This window comes from Salmo trutta, chromosome 7, assembly GCF_901001165.1.
Source record: "Salmo trutta chromosome 7, fSalTru1.1, whole genome shotgun sequence".
Classification (NCBI taxonomy): Eukaryota; Metazoa; Chordata; class Actinopteri; order Salmoniformes; family Salmonidae; genus Salmo; species Salmo trutta.
Genome location: NC_042963.1, coordinates 22,136,908 through 22,156,152, shown reverse-complemented (window position 1 = coordinate 22,156,152; position 19,245 = coordinate 22,136,908). Strand labels below are relative to the sequence as shown.

Below are 19,245 nucleotides of genomic sequence, written 5' to 3'. Positions count from 1 at the left end.
TAACATAATTATGTTGTTATATTATTCTCTTACAGGAAAGTGATGCTGTGAAATCAGCGAGGCTGTCGTCACAAAAGCTTTCCCCCAAATGGTGCTTTCTTGACTGTAAGTATTGCTACCCAAACAAAGAGAGTATTTTATAAGAGAACTATCTTCCTCATTTTGGAAACAATTGAAATGCAGCATTAGATTTCTGTCCAGGAATGCAATGCCAGTATATGGGCAGGAACATATAGATTATGAAAGGTGTTTGTTTTCTTTTCAGGCACAACTGCTGATCGATTCTATAGGATAGACCGTGCTCAGGTATGTACTTGCAGTGTTTCCCTTATATTAATTTAGTATCTGGGGCCCACCAATGCTAAATCGTTGCCACCACTCCAAAAAATATGATGTACATTTTTGTGCATGATTTAGGCATTTAGGCTTTTTTTCTACTTACCCATAGTCAGATGAACTCATGCATACCCTTTTTTGTCTCACATGAAGTTTGAATGAAGTTGCTAAGTAGCATTAGCGCATTTGCTAACTAGCATTAGTGCAATCAATGACTAGAAGTTTATGGAGTCTAGCACGCTGTTCCCATATACTTCGTAAGCTTTGCCACCACTGCTGAAAAAAAATCCAGGGGGCCCCTGGCCCAGGCAATTCGACAATCGAAAGAAATTACACCAATATATCTCAATTCTATGGATCACGTAATCTCATTATACACCGACAATATCTTACTTTATCTAGAAAATGTATTTCAATCCCTCCCAAATGCTTTGAAGATCATAGATAAATTCAGCTCCATCTCAAGTTATAAAATAAATCTAACCAAATCTGCCATACTGCCTCTCAACAACCTGAAAAGGACTCCATCGCTACTTATGGAATCCCAATTGTAGAAATGTTTCCTTCCTTTGACAGAAACTTTGACAGAACGCTCAATTCAATCCGACCTCAGTAGATGTACTAATATCCCAGTTGCTTTAACTGGCAGAATATCTACTGTTAAAATATTAATATTAATATATTGCCACTGCTGAATTTCTGTAGTTCAGTGGTTCCCATGGCTCTATTGGGATAAAATTCATAGTGCAGTTTCCAAATGTATATGGCAAGGTAAACGATCTTGGATAAAATGAACAAACTTACAAAGAGGGAAAGCCGTAGCAAACTTTATATTGTGTTTCCAGCCACAGGCATTTCATCCCATCCTAAATTGGTTTAGACCTGATTCTTCCGCCCCCCTGGCTGAGTATAGAGATAAATATGGTGTCTCCTATTGCCCTGGAATAGGTGGTCTTCACTGATATGTCCCTTAAACAATGTAAACTACACTTTGGTCCTATTATTGCTCATACAATTTCTATTTGGAGGAAAATGTAAAAATAATGTAACTGGAAATCAAAATAACATGCCCATACTCCTATATTTCACAGTAACGCCTTGCGGCCTTTTTCATCGCCCCAATAATCCATATGTGGAATCCATACCCTTGCCGATATTATGGAGTTGTTTGAGAACAATCCAAGATTTGAAAGACACATACACACAAAATATTTTTTTATATATCTACAACTTAGGTCATCTATGCTGGCCTATAGAGTCCCTTGGGAAACCCATCTACCGAACCATCCAATGATGGGATTTATAAATAAATTATCTGGGCTCCCAATGGGACTGATCTCTATAATATATTAACAACTTTTGTAAAGCTCATATTCTGAGCTAGCCATTCAAAAAGTATGGTCTACAGATCTAACTGAATCTGAACTACCCTTTAACTGGAAGAGAAATACAAAAAATATGACTTTGGCATCCCTTAATCCGAACAATCAACTTACACATTTTAAGTTTGTTCACAGACTGTACTTAACAAAGAAACGTTTTACAATGAAATTCCCAACTCTTCACAGTGTCCCCTAAATCAGTTAGGCACAATCCTCCATTGGATGTGAGAGTGCCCTGCAGTTAAATGCTTCTGGGGAAAATTACTAAATTCATTTCAAATTGCATGAATGTAAATATTCAATGCTTTGCATATATTATGTTACTTAACGATGATAGCTTCTTGAATTTCTCAATCAGTCAGAGATGGTGGGGTGGAGGCCTACTTCTTGTGAATATAAACACTGACTTGTGAATATGCCATATCGTTCTTTTCTGACCTCATGACTTGACTAGGATAAACTCCTGAACATGATGCTAAAGCTTATAAGTATGCAAGGCCACCATCTATATCACCCATTGTCCAGGGTTTTAATGAGGCAGGTTGTTATGACACACTGTCATGACTCTTTTATAAACAAGCTATAAACTGTTATAATAACCTGTTATAACCTCAAGGAGCACCTCAACTACGTGACGGAGATCTCCCAGGATGACCTCTACATCCTGGACCCGGAGCTGGTCATCAAGGAGACAGTGGGCACCTCACCGGGCATGCCCGACCTGGTAGACTCGTACGGGGAGTGCAAAACGCCCGAATCTCGCCAGTTTACCTTCCCATCCTCCTCCTCCTCTCCTACCTCCTCCCCAGGACCCAGGTGAGAATAAAAACACTATTAAGATTAAGCCTAATCTCCATTAAAAGTGCATTTTAGTCTAGAACTAAATTTAATCTGTGTCCTGGAAACCGTCCCTTTATGGTTTAGAGACTGAACAAGGTAATATTTTTAATTGGATGCACTCTAGCTTGGTTTCTTTGCACCATATTTATTAGAAAGATAGGCACACGCACGCGCAAACACACACGCGCAAACACACACGCGCGCACACACACAAACCTCCCTTCCTCTTTCATTGCTGTCTGACTGTCACTCCCTGTTGCACACCACCAAATCTCCCGTTCGCTGTTAAGTCAATACTGTGAGGGTGGTGTCTGGTGATGAACAATAGCTCATTATCCATATCTGGTCGTGTATAGAATGTTGGCTCCCTCAGGGAAAATGACACAACTACATGGTTGGGTCACAGACAGACTGACGACCAATTTTACATACACACAAACACACAAACACACACACATTCACAAACTTTTGAGCACAATAGTGACAATTCTATTGGTAGATATTGGCAAGAATGTAAAACATGAAAGTTATGTTATTACTGTACTGAGTGGTCCTTCTCCCAGTCACTAACCTGTACCTCTTCTCCCTCCCCTCCTGCAGTATCAGGGAGTCCCAGAGGAAGAGGGTGTCCAGTGACAGCTCGGTGACAGAGGCCCTGGCTCACAGCAGCGACTCCCATGCCTCCTCCAAGACCGGCCAGTGCAGGTCAGACCCTGACTTTAGCCTGAATCCTATACATCTTTGTGGGCATTTTCAGTTGTAGTATGGTTTTACCATAATCATTTTACCATAATTCATCAGTCCATTTATTGTTGGCCTGTGGTTGCACCAAGGTTATTTATCAGACCAATTATCAGACCTTTGTTGAACTGTGGTGTTTTTTGGAGGACTGTTCAATCAGTGTCTACATTTTAGCATTGTGGCATCATAGCATTCTGGTTATGAGCAATGGCCAGGAGCGATAACCAAACTACCTTGAAACAATGTTGGTAGAACATCAGATCTCAAAATGTTGACAATTGGGTAGTTAATATAACTATAACTACTTAACAGCGTACATGAGGGTTTGTTTTAATTATAGTGGATTTGTGTTTTCATCTTGATGGTCAGCCATCAGCATAGCAGTATGGCTTGCTATGTAACAATATTGTCTTACGTCAGCTATCACGACAATTCCGCCTGCAATGTCGGTTGGCGTAAGAAAATTATGTGACAAAGCCTAGTGTCACAAAGCCATGTCATCTCTCTCAGGTTCAATATGGATTGAGTCATAATAGAAATGATTTGGACACATGTTCCATTCAAGTATTCAAAAGCTTCCAAGGAACTTGATTCAGCATTGTCCCCTGAGACAAATTTTAGCTCACTCCAAACCTGTGATCATATACAGTACACGTGTATTTGATTATTTGATTTGATTATTTGTTATTTAAATACTTAATTCTGTGTATTTGAGTATTTTCAAATGATGTGGCCAAACTAAACTACTTCTTTTGGAAGTATTTGAAAATACTTTCATATGCTTTTCCATAAATAGCTTACTTTCCGAATACCTTATTTCAAATACCAAACAGACCAGATTCAAATGCCTGGTAGTATTTAAATATTTGTATAAATACTCTGCATTTCAGTTTTTTCAAATACATACCAATACCTTCCAAATTTACAGTATTTCCAATATTCAACTACTTGTGTTTTCAAATAAAGACAATCAAAATACTTACTGCCATATGTCTTTAAAAGTAATTGACACACATAGGCCTACTCTAAATAGTATTTGAACCCAGGTCTGGCTCACTTTCCCAATTATCGTTGTGATTAATAAAAAAATTCAAACAGACTTTGTCACACACCGCTTAATATGTATGATATGTCATCCATGCTTTATCCTGTCTTTGTCTTTGAAGGAGAGGGCCTAAAATTGTGAATGTTCATCGGCCCCATACAACTATTGCTGATTTCAGACCCATGCTTAGGTATGCTGTCTGTTTCTGTATGTGTCACGCTTACTGTCATGCTTACTTGCCATGCTTTTACTTGTTATGATCATCTCAGTGCAATGTCATTTAGCTTTGTTGTAAAATCTGTCTTTTGCCCTTCTCACAGTTCTGGAAGTGCTCTGTCGTGTGATGCTGAAAAAGGTAAAACATCCTGATGATTTGTTCTCAATAATCTGAACGGATGGGTACAACCGTACTTGCATACCAGTATGTATGGATTTGAACCATATTGTATTTCCACACAGAAACGATTCAGGCTCACGTAAGGTTCACTTTTCAAAAATATAATGAAAAGCCTCATAAGTAAATTGTGAAGAGTATAGATGCCTTACTCTGTTTTTACAGTAACTGAGTTAATTGAGTGTGTGAAGACAGAAGATCTCGAAAGGGTAAGTCCATAACATGTTTAGTTACACAGCATTCATTCCTACCATGCATCCTCCTCTAACAGTGTTTTTACATTTACTCTTTACTCCTCACTTTAAAAAATGTAAGATAGTAGACAAATGTGGGTGTACAATTTGAAGCGCTGTAAAGGTAAAGCAAGTTGAAGCAAGGTATAGTTGAAGCACTGTCAAGTTGAAGCACTGTAAATGTAATATTTTTGTTTACAGCTCACAGAGCTCCACAAACAGGGGGCAGATATTTTCACGCAGGATACTTTGGGCTGCACCTTACTCCATTACGCAGTGGAGGTGGGCTGCAAGGAGATTGTTAAGTACATCATAGACAACGGTAAGAGACTGACCTGCCAAACACTGCAGTTGACTCCCATCACTTAAGGTAGTAAGTACTGATATGACACTGTTTAATTCTTAAGTTCTCGATAATGGAAGCACTCTGCAGTATCACATATAAACGATGAACATATTAACATTTTCCATCACTGTTGTGGATCAAACATAAATAAACGTTTGAACATATCCAACATGGATGATGGATGTACTGTATGTGAAATAGATAGGGAACTTGTGTTCATATAGATACTGGAGGCAATATCTGAATCCTGTCTATGTTTTAACACACAGCACCTACCACTCTCCTGGATGTCACAGAAAAAGAGACGTGAGTCATGTTGTCAAACTTCCTTTTGCGTTAAATATTTTGACACAGAGGTCAACTCTCTACTGATTGCTATTAAAGCTAAGCTCTGCCCTCAAATAATTCAAATTAAAATCACGTCATCTATATGAATTAGTCAGTTCCTGGGGAAAAAATCTGTCAACTGGGTTAAACCTAGAGCTCCCAGCTACAACACAACCTGATTGACAAACGTCATGTGTGTGTCTATGTGTGACACAGAGGGCAGACGGCTCTCCATAAAGCTGCGTTCACACGTCAGAGGACCATCTGCCACTACCTGGTGGAGGCCGGGGCCTCCCTCATGAAGACTGACCTTCAGGTAAATGACCTTAATGAATCAGGATGATGGTTATCATAATTGCTAGCTCTAGTTCAGTAAAGGCTGATGGTAGGGGCCTTTTTTACTTGACCTTCAGGTAAAGGGCTCAATGAATCAGGCTGATGGTTATCATAACAAGGCCGATGGTTATAAAAAGGACAAGTTCTAGTCTAGTAAAGGCCTACTTTAGGGGGAAATTGCTGTGTATTCTTTGTAATGGGGATTTCATGTTCTTCTCTGTCAGTGAGAATTGTACCCCTGCAGGATTCCTGGCTGGTCATATACATCCACTATGGTCTTAGTACACTACACGGTCACCATGGTGAACTGACTCGTGACAAGAAAAAGCCTGTCATCATTATGAGAATATTTTTCTGTTTACTTGTCAATACAAAAACAAGATTGTATGTTTCAGTGTGTTTTTTTTGTCATTGTCATCAGAATCAACCAACATGCACAGTTTCACACACACACACACACACACACACACACACACACACACACACACACACACACACACACACACACACACACACACACACCTCTATACCCCCCCTCTCTCTCATCCCCCTTTCTCTCAACCCCCCTCACCACCCCTTTTCTCTCTCTTCACCCTTCCCTCTTCCTCTCTCTCATCCTCCCTCTCTTTCCACCCCCTTATACCCATCTCCCTTTTTCAGGGTGAGACGCCGAAGCGGCGTGCGGAGAAGGCCAATGACCAGGAGCTGGCGGAGTACTTGGAAAACCGCCAGCACTACCAGATGATCCAGCGAGAGGACCAGGAGACTGCTGTTTGATGATCCCACTATTTACCGTAACCGCACCACGATCTCCCTTTCTCCCTCTCCGTTTGCCATACCTAACAGTAGGAAGTTCTGTACTGGGTTCAAGGGGGGAGGTGGGAGGTGTCTTCCCTCTCTAACCTACCAGGCTAATTACACCATAGAAATAGAATTACTATTTCTATGGGCTACACTCCCAGTATGGGTCGAAGTCTAGAGGTGAGCCAGTGGAGGCAGGTCTTCCTTTCATCCGCTTGCTAGTGATGCTTCAGTTTGACTAGAGTGTTGAGTGCTATGTGTAAAGAGTGCATGAATGAAAACCGCTTTTCTTCTATTGCGAATGAGTCCAAGTCCGCTACTACACAGCAAGCGATTGTAAATGAAAGGGCAAATGAAAAAACAACAGCTTTTTGGGGTATTTTCAGGGCTGGAGTAACTGTATCTGAATGTGGCTTTATGAACCTTGTATCTTTCTCCATATGCAATGGCAAGGTATCTATAGGAATGTGTAACGTTTGAGTGTGTCATTGAAATGGATGGAGGTTGCTTTTAACCAGGGATACTGTTTATGTAAGTGTGGGCTTGAGATATGATAGATGCTTTGCCATATTGTATGAAGGCTCATACTTTCCTTTTGAACTCTCGTGACCTCTGGATGTGCTTGTTTACTCGAATGGCAGTATGTTTGCTCTGCTATTGGATATGTAACTTATAACTTATGTCTATCACTGATAAACCGATATATTTAAGAAATACTATACTATTTATAGAGAGAACTGTTTGCGTTTTTGCTTATGATCAAATATTATAAAAGCAGGCATCCTAGTAACTCATTATTAAAAGCTGGTTTTGCACTGCCACTCTTATTACAAAAACAATGCTTTGTATTTCTCTATGTGGCTTGAAATTCCTCTTGGTGCATTACATTTAACAGTTCTTAGATATTTATATACCACAGCTTTTAGACATTTTTATGCACTGTGTCCATGTTTGTTACATACAATGTAAATTTGATGTATTTTTCCAAATGTGTGCAACTTTGCAATGTATAGTTTTTCTGTGTATAGGTTCTTATTTACAAGTTGATTACTACATGCTACACAAGTGCAGTAAGAATTCAACACAAAACAGTTAAACAGATTCCCCAAAATGATCACAAATCACAAATAAACTTCTGTATCCATTCTTTAATGCCACATCATTACTACTTTAGTCAACTCTTTGTATATGTCATATATTAGCCAGTTTATGAACACTTATGGAATGTGAGGAGGAAGTTCACTTCACTTTATTAGCCTTAATCAGTAATTTGTCTCGCATTCCGTTGTCTCAATGAAACTTAATTAAACACTATTGTATGTGCAACCTGACTGCTCAGTCAAGTATCTTACAACATCAGTTTATTTTTCTCTTTACAACTTTTACAAGTATTATCAGAAACATGGCTTGATTATTGTGAAATATAGATTGCTTTTATCAATACTTAGACATCTTTGCTAGAACTGCCTATTATTTGTTTGCTTTTAAGGGGTTATGGAACGTATATGTGTGTGTGTGTTATCAATGCTTTGTTTTGAGTTGCTGTGCAATTCAGGGTTAGAGAATTAGCATCAAGCAATTAAGAATGTCAGAATGACTACTGCTGAACTGTCCATTGTAACTACAGAGATTTCAAAAGATCATTTTTGTACTTATGAACAGCGATCAGAGTAATGGACAGACCTGTATGAAATGTATTCCAAAAAATATTAGTTGTACTGTATATTTGCTCATCAAGCCTGTTTGTTTGGAGAAAAATAAAACTTTAAATATTTGATTATCGCAGTTTATGACCCTGTCACTACTTCACTTTAAAACATACAGTACATTTAGGGTTACTTGATATGTTTAAGTTATGTAAAGCATGGGGATCTGTGTTCAGTTGTCTTTTCTTTTCTGTGGTTAAAAGAATGAAGAGCATCCTGGCGTTTCAGAATAGGAGTTTTCCCTTTTCGATCATAAGGAATAGGATTACATGGACAGGGGGGACCTCGTCTTAGATTAGCATTCCTACTCTAATACTATTTGTGGATAAAAGCCCTGTGATTGATTTGGGAAATCCATGGGATCGGCAAAAGTTCGCTGATTATTTTATTGGCTGTTTCGTTGCTTGATGGCTTGTCTTTTCTTAGGTTGGAAAATAGAGGATAACTTTGTAGGACTCCGCAGGGGAAGACTTCCATCCACAAGTTGGCCTTCCTGTGACTTTTCGCAGCTGCAGGCTCCAATGCCAACTGTCCAAAAATGCTCCCCACGTATGACTGATCCATTTCAGCATGAGGAGGGAACCAACAACCTAGGGTGGTGGTGCCATTAAGTCTTCCCTGAGAAGCAACAGCCAACAAAGCTACGAGAGAAAAATATATAATTCTGCTTTTCACAGCTTTAATACACATTACCAGTCAAACGTTTGGACACACCTACTCATTGAAGGATTTTTGTTTACTTTTACTATTTTCTACATTGTAGAATAATAGTGAAGAAATCAAAACTATGAAATAACACATATTTAATCATGTAGCAACAAAAAGAGTTAAACAAATCAAAGTATATTTTATATTTGAGATTCTTCAAAGTAGCCACCCTTTGCCTTGACAGCTTTGCATACTCTTGGCATTCTCTCAACCAGCTTCATGAGGAAGTCACCTGGAATGTATTTCAATTAACAGGTGTGCCTTGTTAAAAGTTCATTTGTGGAATTCATTTCCTTCTTAATGCGTATGAGCCAGTCAGTTGTGTTGTGACAAGGTAGGGGTGGTATACAGAACTCTGAAAGTTTCTTTAAGTGCAGTCGCAAAAACCATCAATGATGAAACTGGCTCTCATGAGGACCGCCACAGGAAAGGAAGCTGGAAAGGAAGCTCTGCCACAGGAAAGGAAGCTCTGCTGCAGAGGATAAGTTCATTAGAGTTAACTGCACCTCAGATTGCAGTCCAAATAAATTGTTCACAGAGTTCAAGTAACAGACACATCTCGACATCAACTGTTCAGGCCTTGGTGGTCAAATTGCTGCAAAGAAACTACTACTAAAGTACACCAATAATAAGAAGAGACTTGCTTCAGCGAAGAAACACGAGCAATGGACATTAGACTGGTGGAAATCTGTCCTTGGGTCTGATGAGTCCAAATTGTCTTTGTGAGACACAGAGTAGGTGAACGGATGATCTCCGCATGTTTGGTTCCCACCGTGAAGCATGGTGGAGGAGGTGTGATGGTGTGGGGGGGCTTTCCTGGTGACACTGTCTGTGATTTATTTAGAATTCAAGGCACACTTAACCAGCACGGCTACCACAGCATTCTGCAGTGATACACCATTCCATCTGGTTTGCGCTTAGTGGGACTATCATTTGTTTTTCAACAGGACAATGACCCAAAACACCTCCAGGCTGTGTAAGGGTTATTTGACCAAGAAGGAGAGTGATGGAGTGCTGCATCAGATGACCTGGCTTCCACAATCGCCCAACCTCACAACCCAATTGAGATGGTTTTGGATGAGTTGGACCGCAGAGTGAAGGAAAAGCAGCCAACAAGTGCTCAGCATATGTGGGAACTCCTTCAAGACTGTTTGAAAATAATTATATTCTTGATGAAGCTTGTTGAGAGAATGCCAATAGTGTGCAAAGCTGTCATCAAGGCAAAGGATGGCTACTTTGAAGAATCTAAAAGTTGATTTTGATTTGTTTAACTCTTTTGGTTACTACATGATTCCATATGTGTTATTTCATATTTTTGACTTCTTCAATATTATTCTACAATGTAGAAAATAGTACAAATATAGAAAGACCATTGAATGAGTAGGTGTGTCCAAACTTTTGACTGGTACTGTATATATTTCTTAATTCCATTCTTTTACTTTTAGATTTGTGTTTATTATTGGCAATTGTTAGATGCTACTGCACTGTTGGAGCTAGGAACACAAGCAATTCGCTACACCCGCAATAACATCTGCTAAATATGTGTATGTAACGAATAAACTTAGATTTGATTTATGGAGTCCTTGAAAATTATTATCTGACTTGTTAAGCACATTCATTTTTAATTGTGAATTTATTTAGGTTTGCCATTGCAAAGCAGTTGAATACTTATTAACTCAAGACATTTCAACTTTTCATTTTTAATTAATTTGTAAAACATAATTCTTAAAACATAATTCCACTTTGACATTTTGCGGTATTGTGTGTAGGCCAGTGACATATCTACATTTAATCCCATTTTCAATTCAGCCTGTAACACAACAAAATGTTGAAAAAGTCAAGGGGTGTGAATACCTTCTGAAGGCACCTTATATCCCAGTGACCAAACCTTACACCTTACATGAAACCTACAGTATCTGGTACTATGTACGCAGCTGACTCGTTTCCTGATCAAACAGGTGTTTCTTACCCCATAACAAAAGTCATGTGGACTTCATTGGGAAAGAAGGGGGATAAAGTCATAGTCAATCGATCAATAATGTAATAATACTTTTAGCAACATTTTTTATCTTAATTTACAATCTGTAGAAACAATGAGAATATAAAGGTTCAGAACTTTTGTGAAACATCACAGCAGCGTTGAAAAAATATATGGCAAATAGAAATCCAATATGGATGGTGTTAAGAGATAGATGGGAGGGGTTGAATGGAGCTGAAGGGTGGGACTAATAACAACAAGATAACAAATGTAAAATATACTGGGTAAAATGTGTATACTGTAGGTTCAGAACTTTTGTGAAACAGTACAGTTAAAAACGTATGGCATATAGAAATAAAATTGGATGGACATCAGAAATGGATGAGAGAGGTTGAGGTTAGAGGAAGGACAGGACTAAAAACAAACAATATAGCTATTGTAAAATAGAATGTGTCCGTAAAATGTATAGTCGTGGCCAAAAGTTTTGAGAATGACAAAAATATTCATTTTCACAGTCTGCTGCCTCAGTTTGTATGATGGCAATTTGCATATACTCCAGAATGTTATGAAGAGAGATCAGATGAATTGCAATTAATTGCAAAGTCCCTCTTTGCCATGCAAATGAACTGAATCCCCCCAAAAAACATTTCTACTGCATTTCAGCCCTGCCACAAAAGGACCAGCTGACATCATGTCAGTGATTCTCTCGTTAACACAGGTGTGAGTGTTGACGAGGACAAGGCTGGAGATCACTCTGTCATGCAGATTGAGTTCGAATAACAGACTGGAAGCTTCAAAAGGAGGGTGGTGCTTGGAATCATTGTTCTTCCTCTGTCAACCATGGTTACCTGCAAGGAAACACGTGCCGTCATCATTGCTTTGCACAAAAAGGGCTTCACAGGCAAGGATATTGCTGCCAGTAAGATTGCACCTAAATCAATCGTTTATCGGATCATCAAGAACTTCAAGGAGAGCGGTTCAATTGTTGTGACGAAGGCTTCAGGGCGCTCAAGAAAGTCCAGCAAGCGCCAGGACCATCTCCTAAAGTTGATTCAGCTGCGGGATCGGGGCACCACCAGGACAGAGCTTGCTCAGGAATGGCAGCAGGCAGGTGTGAGTGCATCTGCACGCACAGTGAGGTGAAGACTTTTGGAGGATGGCCTGGTGTCAAGAAGGGCAGCAAAGAAGCCACTTCTCTCCAGGAAAAACATCAGGGACAGACTGATATTCTGCAAAAGGTACAGGGATTGGACTGACGAGGACTGGGGTAAAGTCATTTTCTCTGATGAATCCCCTTTCCGATTGTTTGGTGCATCTGGAAAAAAGCTTGTCCAGAGAAGACAAGGTGAGCACTACCATCAGTCCTGTGTCATGCCAACAGTAAAGCATCCTGAGACCATTCATGTGTGGGGTTGCTTCTCAGCCAAGGGAGTGGGCTCACTCACAATTTTGCCTAAGAACACAGCCATGAATAAAGAATGGTACCAACACATCCTCCGAGAGCAAATTCTCCCAACCATCCAGGAACAGTTTGGTGACGAACAATGCCTTTTCCAACATGATGGAACACCTTGCCATAAGGCAAAAGTGATAACTAAGTGGCTTGGGGTACAAAACATTGATATTTTGGGTCCATGGCCAGGAAACTCCCCAGACCTTAATCCCATTGAGAACTTGTGGTCAATCCTCAAGAGGCGGGTGGACAAACAAAAACCCACAAATTCCGACAAACTCCAAGCATTGATTATGCAAGAATGTAATTGTCAATAAAAGCCTTTGACACTTATGAAATGCTTGTAATTATACTTCAGTATTCCATAGTAAGATCTGACAAAAATATTTCAAGACACTGAAGCAGCAAACTTTGTGGAAATTAATATTTGTGTCATTCTCAAAACATTTGGCCACGACTGTATATAGTATGTATAAGCTGGAAGTGGAAGCTTAATTGTTTTTGTTCATTAGTTTACTCCAATTAGGGGAGGGTGGTAGGGTTAGTGGAAAATAATAAAGGAAAATATATTTTAAAACTGTGTGTGTGTGTGCATATATGTGTGTGTGTATTTATATGCATGTATGTATGTATGTATGTATGTACAGTACAGTCAAAAGTGTGGGCACCCCCACTCATTCAAGGGTTTTTCTTTATTTTTTACTATTTTCTACATTGTAGAATAATAGTGAAGACATAACTATGAAATAACACATATGGAATAATGTAGTAACCAAAAAAATGTTAAACAAATCAAAATCAACTTTTAGATAATTCAAAGTAGCCACCCTTTGCCTTCTCTCAACCAGCTTCATGAGGAATGATTTTCCAACAGTCTTGAAGGAGTTCCCACATATGCTGAGCACTTGTTGGTTGCTTTTCCTTCACTGTGGTCCAACTCATCCCAAACCATCTCAATTGGGTTGAGGTCTGGGGATTGTGGAGGCCAGTATCAGGCTTGAAGTTAAGACCCAGATGCAGACTGTGTCGGAGTAACAATGTTTATTACGGCAACAGGGCAGGCAAACGACAGGTCAAGGCAATCAGGGGTCGATAACCAGAGTAGTGGGGGAAAGGTACAGGACGGCCGGCAGGCTCACGGTTGGGTCAGGCAAAGGTTGGTAATCCAGAGGTGGCCAAAGGTACAGGACGGGAAAGGGCTGTGAGACATGGGTTTAACTCTGGACACATGAAAGATGGGATGTATACAAAGGGTATGGGGCAACAGAAGACGAACAGCAGAGAGGCTAATCATTTTGGCAATGGGAAATGGGTCAATATTCCAGGGGGAGAGCTTGTGGGATTCCACCCAGAGTGGCAGATCCCGGGTGGATAACCATACCTTCTGCCTGAGACGATGCCGGGGTCCGATGGCGATCCGCTTGTCGTCGATACCTGGAGGTGGTCTTGAGGAGGGCCGACCGGGCTCTCCTCCAGGTACGACGACAGAGGCGGACAAACATCTGGGCAGAAGGAATGCCGACCTCTTCCTCCTGCTTGGGGAAGAGCGGGGGCTGTTACCGGGCGCTGACGTTGGTAACATTGGGTCATCAGCCAGCCTGTCCTCTGGATTCCACCCCCAGTCCAACGGCTAGTCAGAGCGAACCAACCAGGATCTGGAGACTACTCTGCGCTGCCTGGTCTCTGCCAACCCCACCTCCTGGAGCCAGCAGCTGGTGTGGGTCGAATACGCCCACAACACCCTTCTCTGCACTGCCAAGGGCCTATCTCCTTTTGAGTGTTCACATCCAGAGGATAGGCTGGCTGATGACCCAATGAGGGTGCAGAACGCCTTCCAGATCCGAGATGACAACTGAGGGCCCCGGTTGACCGGCAGTCCATGGATCCGGAAGACGTGCTGCACCATGAGCTGGGCCGTCTCCTTGGCAGAGGGTAGTTTGGGGAGAGGAATGAAGTGGGCGGCTTTGGAAAACCGATCCACCACAGTCAGGATATTCAGTCTGGAGGAGTGGGCCCTTTCCAGGACCGCGGAGCAGACAGTGTCAGGCACAAACATCCGGTTATCTGGACTCCCCCTCCCCCCCCGGGGTTCGGCTGGGAATGCTGTGCCTCCCGGACCTGTTTCCCTATACCCCAGCTGAGTGTCTTTGGCAGGCACGAGGTGGGAAGGATGGTCTCGGCTTCCGGGGTAATAGCTGTGGGGCTAAAATGGTGAGACAGTGCATCCGGCTTGACATTCTTGGATCCCGGTCAATATGAGAGGGAGAAGTTGAACTGTGTGAACAGCAGTGCCCAACTAGCTTGCCAGGAGTTGAGGCGTTTGGCGGTGCGGAGATACTCCAGATTTTTATTGTCAGTCCATACGATAAACGGATGTTCCGCCCCTTCCAGCCAGTCCCTCCATTCCTCCAACACCATCTTCACTGCAAGAAGATCACGATTTCCCACATCGTAGTTTTTCTCCGTGGCGATGGGAGAAGAAGGCACAGGGATGTAGCTTCAGGCCCAGGGCAGAACACAGGCACAGAACCACCCCTACTCCTACATCCGACGCGTCGCCCTCCACCATGAACTGACGGGAAGCGTCAGGATGAACCAGGATGGGAGCAGTGGTGAAGTGGTGTTTGAGATCCCGGAATGCCCGGTCAGCAGCAGGGACCACGTGAACGGAACGCTGGGAGAAGTGAGTGCTGACAGAGGGGAAGACAGGGTGCTGTAACCCCGGATGAAGTGGCGATAGAAGTTGGCAAACACCAGGAAACGTTGCAGCTGCACCCTGGACGATGGCTGGGGCCAATCCACCAACGCTCTCACCTTCCCGGGATCCATCTGGACATGATGTACCCCAGAAGGGGGATGGTGGAGCGATGGAACTTGCACTTCTCTGCCTTAACAAACATTTGGTTCTCCAAGAGGCGTTGAAGAACCTGTCAGACGTGGAGCACATGTTCTTGGGGGGAGCGGGAGAAGACGAGGATGTCATCAATGTAGACGAAGATGAACCGGTTCAACATGTCACGGAGAACATCATTTTCCAGAGCCTGGAACACAGCAGGGGCATTGGTGAGGCCAAATGGCATGACCATATACTCGTAGTGGCCGCTGGCCATGTTGAAGGCGGTCTTCCACTCATCCCCCTCCCGTATCCACACCAGGTGGTAGGCATTCCGTAGATCCAGCCTGAAAAACACGGTGGCCCCCTGGAGTGGCTCGAAGGCCGAGGAGATGAGTGGTAGCGGTTCTTCACCGTTATGTCATTAAGTCCCCAGTAGTCGATGCACGGGCGCAGGGTTTTGTTCTCCTTCTCCACAAAGAAGAACCCTGCGCCGGTGGGAGATGACGAAGGACATATAAATCCTGCAGCTAGGGAGTTCAAAATGTAGGTGTCCATAGCCTTGGTCTGCGTTCCCGACAGCGAGTACAGTCGTCCCCGGGGCAGAGTGGTACTAAGGAGAAGGTCAATCCTGCAGTCATATGGTCGGTGTGGCGGAAGTGAAGTGGCCCGGGCCTTGTTGAACACCTCCCGAAGGTTCTGGTAGTCCGCGGGAATGGTGGAGAGGTCTGAGGCATCTTCCGAGCCCCCAGAAAGACGTCCAGGGAAGGTTACGCGAGAACGGACAGCCCATGATGGCATCAGTAGATCAGTTGATGAGGGGATTGTGTCTCTGGAGCCAGGAGAATCCCAATACCATGGGAATCTGAGGGGACTTGATGAGCAGGAATTGAATAGTCTCACTGTGATTCCCTAACCCGTAGGTTGATGGGAGTGGTAATATGAGTAACCCGGTCTATAGAAGACCCGTTCAGCGCTGTAACATCCATGGGAGTGGAGAGGGGCTGAGTGGGGATGTTCAGCTAGGAAGCCAGGGTAGCGTCCAGAAAACTCTCATTGGCCCCAGAGTCATTGAGGACCCGAAGAGATTTAGACTGGCTTCCCCACAACAGAAGGGCATGAACATGATGACATATATTTTGTGAAGTGCACCAGTCCCTCCTGCAGCAAAGCACCCCCACAACATGATGCTGCCACCCCCGTGCTTCACGGTTGGGATGGTGTTCTTCAGCTTGCAAGCCTCCCCCTTTTTTCTCCAAACATAACGATGGTCATTATGGCCAAACAGTTCTATTTTTCTTTCATCAGACCAGAGGACATTTCTCCAAAAAGTATGATCTTTATCCCCATGTGCAGTTGCAAACCGTAGTCTGGATTTTTTATGGTTGTTTTGGAGCAGTGGCTTCTTCCTTGCTGAGTGGCCTTTCAGGTTATGTCGAGATAGGACTCGTTTTACTGTGGATATAGATACTTTTGTACCTGTTTCCTCCAGCATCTTCACAAGGTTCTTTGCTGTTGTTCTGGGATTGATTTGCACTTTTCGCACCAAAGTACATTCATCTCTAGGAGACAGAATGCGTCTTCTTCCTGAGCGGTATGACAGCCGTGTGGTCCCATGGTGTTTATACTTGCATACTATTGTTTGTACAGATGAACGTGGTACCTTCAGGCGTTTGGAAATTGCTCCCAAGGATGAACCAGACTTGTGGAGGTCTACAATTTTTCTTCTGAGGTCTTGGCTGATTTCTTTAGATTTTCCCATGATGTCAAGCAAAGAGGCACAGAGTTTGAAGGTAGGCCTTGAAATACATCCACAGATACACCTCCAATTGACTCAAATGATGTCAATTAGCCTATCAGAAGCTTCTAAAGCCATGACATACTTTTCTGGAATTTTCCAAGCTGTTTAAAGGCACAGTCAATTTAGTGTATGTAAACTTCTGACCCACTGGAATTGTGATACAGTGAATTTTAAGTGAAATAATCTGTCTGTAAACAATTGTTGGAAAATTACTTGTGTCATGCACAAAGTAGTTTGCCAAAACTATAGTTTGTTAGCAAGAAATTGTGGTTGAAAAACGAGTTTTAATGACTCCAACCTGAGTGTATGTAAACTTTCGACTTCAACTGTACATCCATTTGAAAAAGCCCATGTTTACCTATGTTATGTTTTGTCACGACAAATGTCTGCCATCTTTGGGTGGCCACAGGTCAGAAAGCCAAAGAGGGGGGCAAAGCAGAGTGCGCTGAGAAGGGCTTTGTCAAATGTGTTCCCAACGCTGGTGACTGTGGGGATGGGTTCTGTGAGGCCACCTGCGGCAAGCACACCACCAAACAATGCAATATCCCTTGCAACTGGAAGAAGGCCTTTGGCGGTAAGAGTGCAAATGTTGGAAATAAACTGTGGTCCTGGCATGTGCATTCGGAAAGTATTCAGACCCCTTGACTTTTCCCACATTTTGTGACATTACAGCCTTATTCTAAAATGGATTGAAAAAAATAGCTTTGCAGACATTTTTGCAAATTTATAAAACTAAAAAAAATGGAAATATCACATTTATATATGTGTCACTGGTCAGGTCTCATCGGGGTCAGGAAAAACTCTGGGCCCTAATCATAACGGAGTTCGAATAACTTTTTTTTTGGGGGGGGGAGATTTTTTATTAAATATATGGTATTTATTTCTAGCTAGAGGTAAAATAAACGCACACCATGTCACCCTCTCCTAGGGAGGGTGACATGTTCGATGCCAATATAACGTAGAGACGAAATCGAGTGGTTTGCTTCCAAAAAGTGGGCCTCAACTGGGTAAGTCGAGTTTTTCCACCTAATGGTGCTACGATGCTCCGAGGTTCATACTTTTAATTTGCACTTTGTTTTACCCACATAATTTTTACCACAAGGACAAGTTATAAGATAAATACCTGCCCTAGTGGAGCACGTGATAACACTTTTGATTGGGATCTGTTTCCTTGTTTGGGGGTGTTTGATGGATCTACATTTGTAAGTGCCATTGCATTGAGCACAGCCATTACACCTGTTGTTTCCATCCAGTAGGGGTGCAATAGACGTTGTGCAGGGACATCTCGGGGTGGTAAATCAGAGTTTACCAGTTGATCTCTGAGATTTCTACCCTGCGAGAATACGACCAAGTAGTCTAGCTGACTGCAAGTACAGGTTCACCAACTGGGGAGAGTGTGACACAACCACCGGCACCAAGAGCCGGTCAGGAACCCTGAAGAAAGACCTGTTCAAGTTAGACTGCGAGGCCACCATCTAGGTGACCAAGCCCTGCTCCTCCAGGCCGAAGGGGAAGGGAGGAAAAGGTAGGTCGGATCTCAATAGACCACCATAGGAGAAACCTAGCGGGCAACACTGGTTTGTTAAGGGAATGCAGAATACAGATGTTTAGCATACTTTTTAGTAGGTATGAATTTGTCACTAAACTGGAAAAGCAGGTTCTCCAAAACAACATGAAACACAAATCAATCACAGGAGAAAAAAAAGCAGTTCGTATGCTGCGATAAATGAATTTCATTGCTGCCATATCAGAATGTAATTTGCCCTTTGGCTGAGAATACCACTCATTGAATCCAAACACGTCTTTTTCTTCTTCCATTTCTTCAGGGAAGAAGGCAAGAGGAGAGTGAGAACTAAAGAGGGAAGCTGACTGAGAAACAGCAGGTGTGACATCTGGCTTACTTCAGTAGTACAATCATCTCCTTCCTTTACCAAACACTCAAACAGTGCCTCGGTCTACGTCCCAAATAGCCCCCTATTGACCAG

At 42.3% G+C, this 19,245-nt stretch overlaps 1 protein-coding gene across 5 annotated transcripts in view; it reads left to right on the top strand.

Annotated features, from left to right (window-relative positions):
• dgkzb (diacylglycerol kinase, zeta b) overlaps positions 1 to 8,566 on the top strand; it is a 111,338-nt gene extending 102,772 nt beyond the window's left edge. For 4 of the 5 annotated variants that reach the window (XM_029758383.1, XM_029758384.1, XM_029758380.1 and 1 more), the window contains exons 23-33: positions 36 to 105; positions 266 to 306; positions 2,335 to 2,534; positions 3,159 to 3,263; positions 4,466 to 4,534; positions 4,665 to 4,699; positions 4,904 to 4,947; positions 5,173 to 5,293; positions 5,587 to 5,623; positions 5,861 to 5,960; positions 6,641 to 8,566. In XM_029758383.1, the coding sequence (XP_029614243.1) occupies positions 36 to 105; positions 266 to 306; positions 2,335 to 2,534; positions 3,159 to 3,263; positions 4,466 to 4,534; positions 4,665 to 4,699; positions 4,904 to 4,947; positions 5,173 to 5,293; positions 5,587 to 5,623; positions 5,861 to 5,960; positions 6,641 to 6,757 (939 nt within the window). In that variant the 3' untranslated portion in view covers positions 6,758 to 8,566. The remainder of the gene's footprint in view (positions 1 to 35; positions 106 to 265; positions 307 to 2,334; positions 2,535 to 3,158; positions 3,264 to 4,465; positions 4,535 to 4,664; positions 4,700 to 4,903; positions 4,948 to 5,172; positions 5,294 to 5,586; positions 5,624 to 5,860; positions 5,961 to 6,640) is intronic. The other variant, XM_029758381.1, reaches the window with a different exon arrangement.
• The last annotated feature ends 10,679 nt before the right edge of the window (positions 8,567 to 19,245 follow it).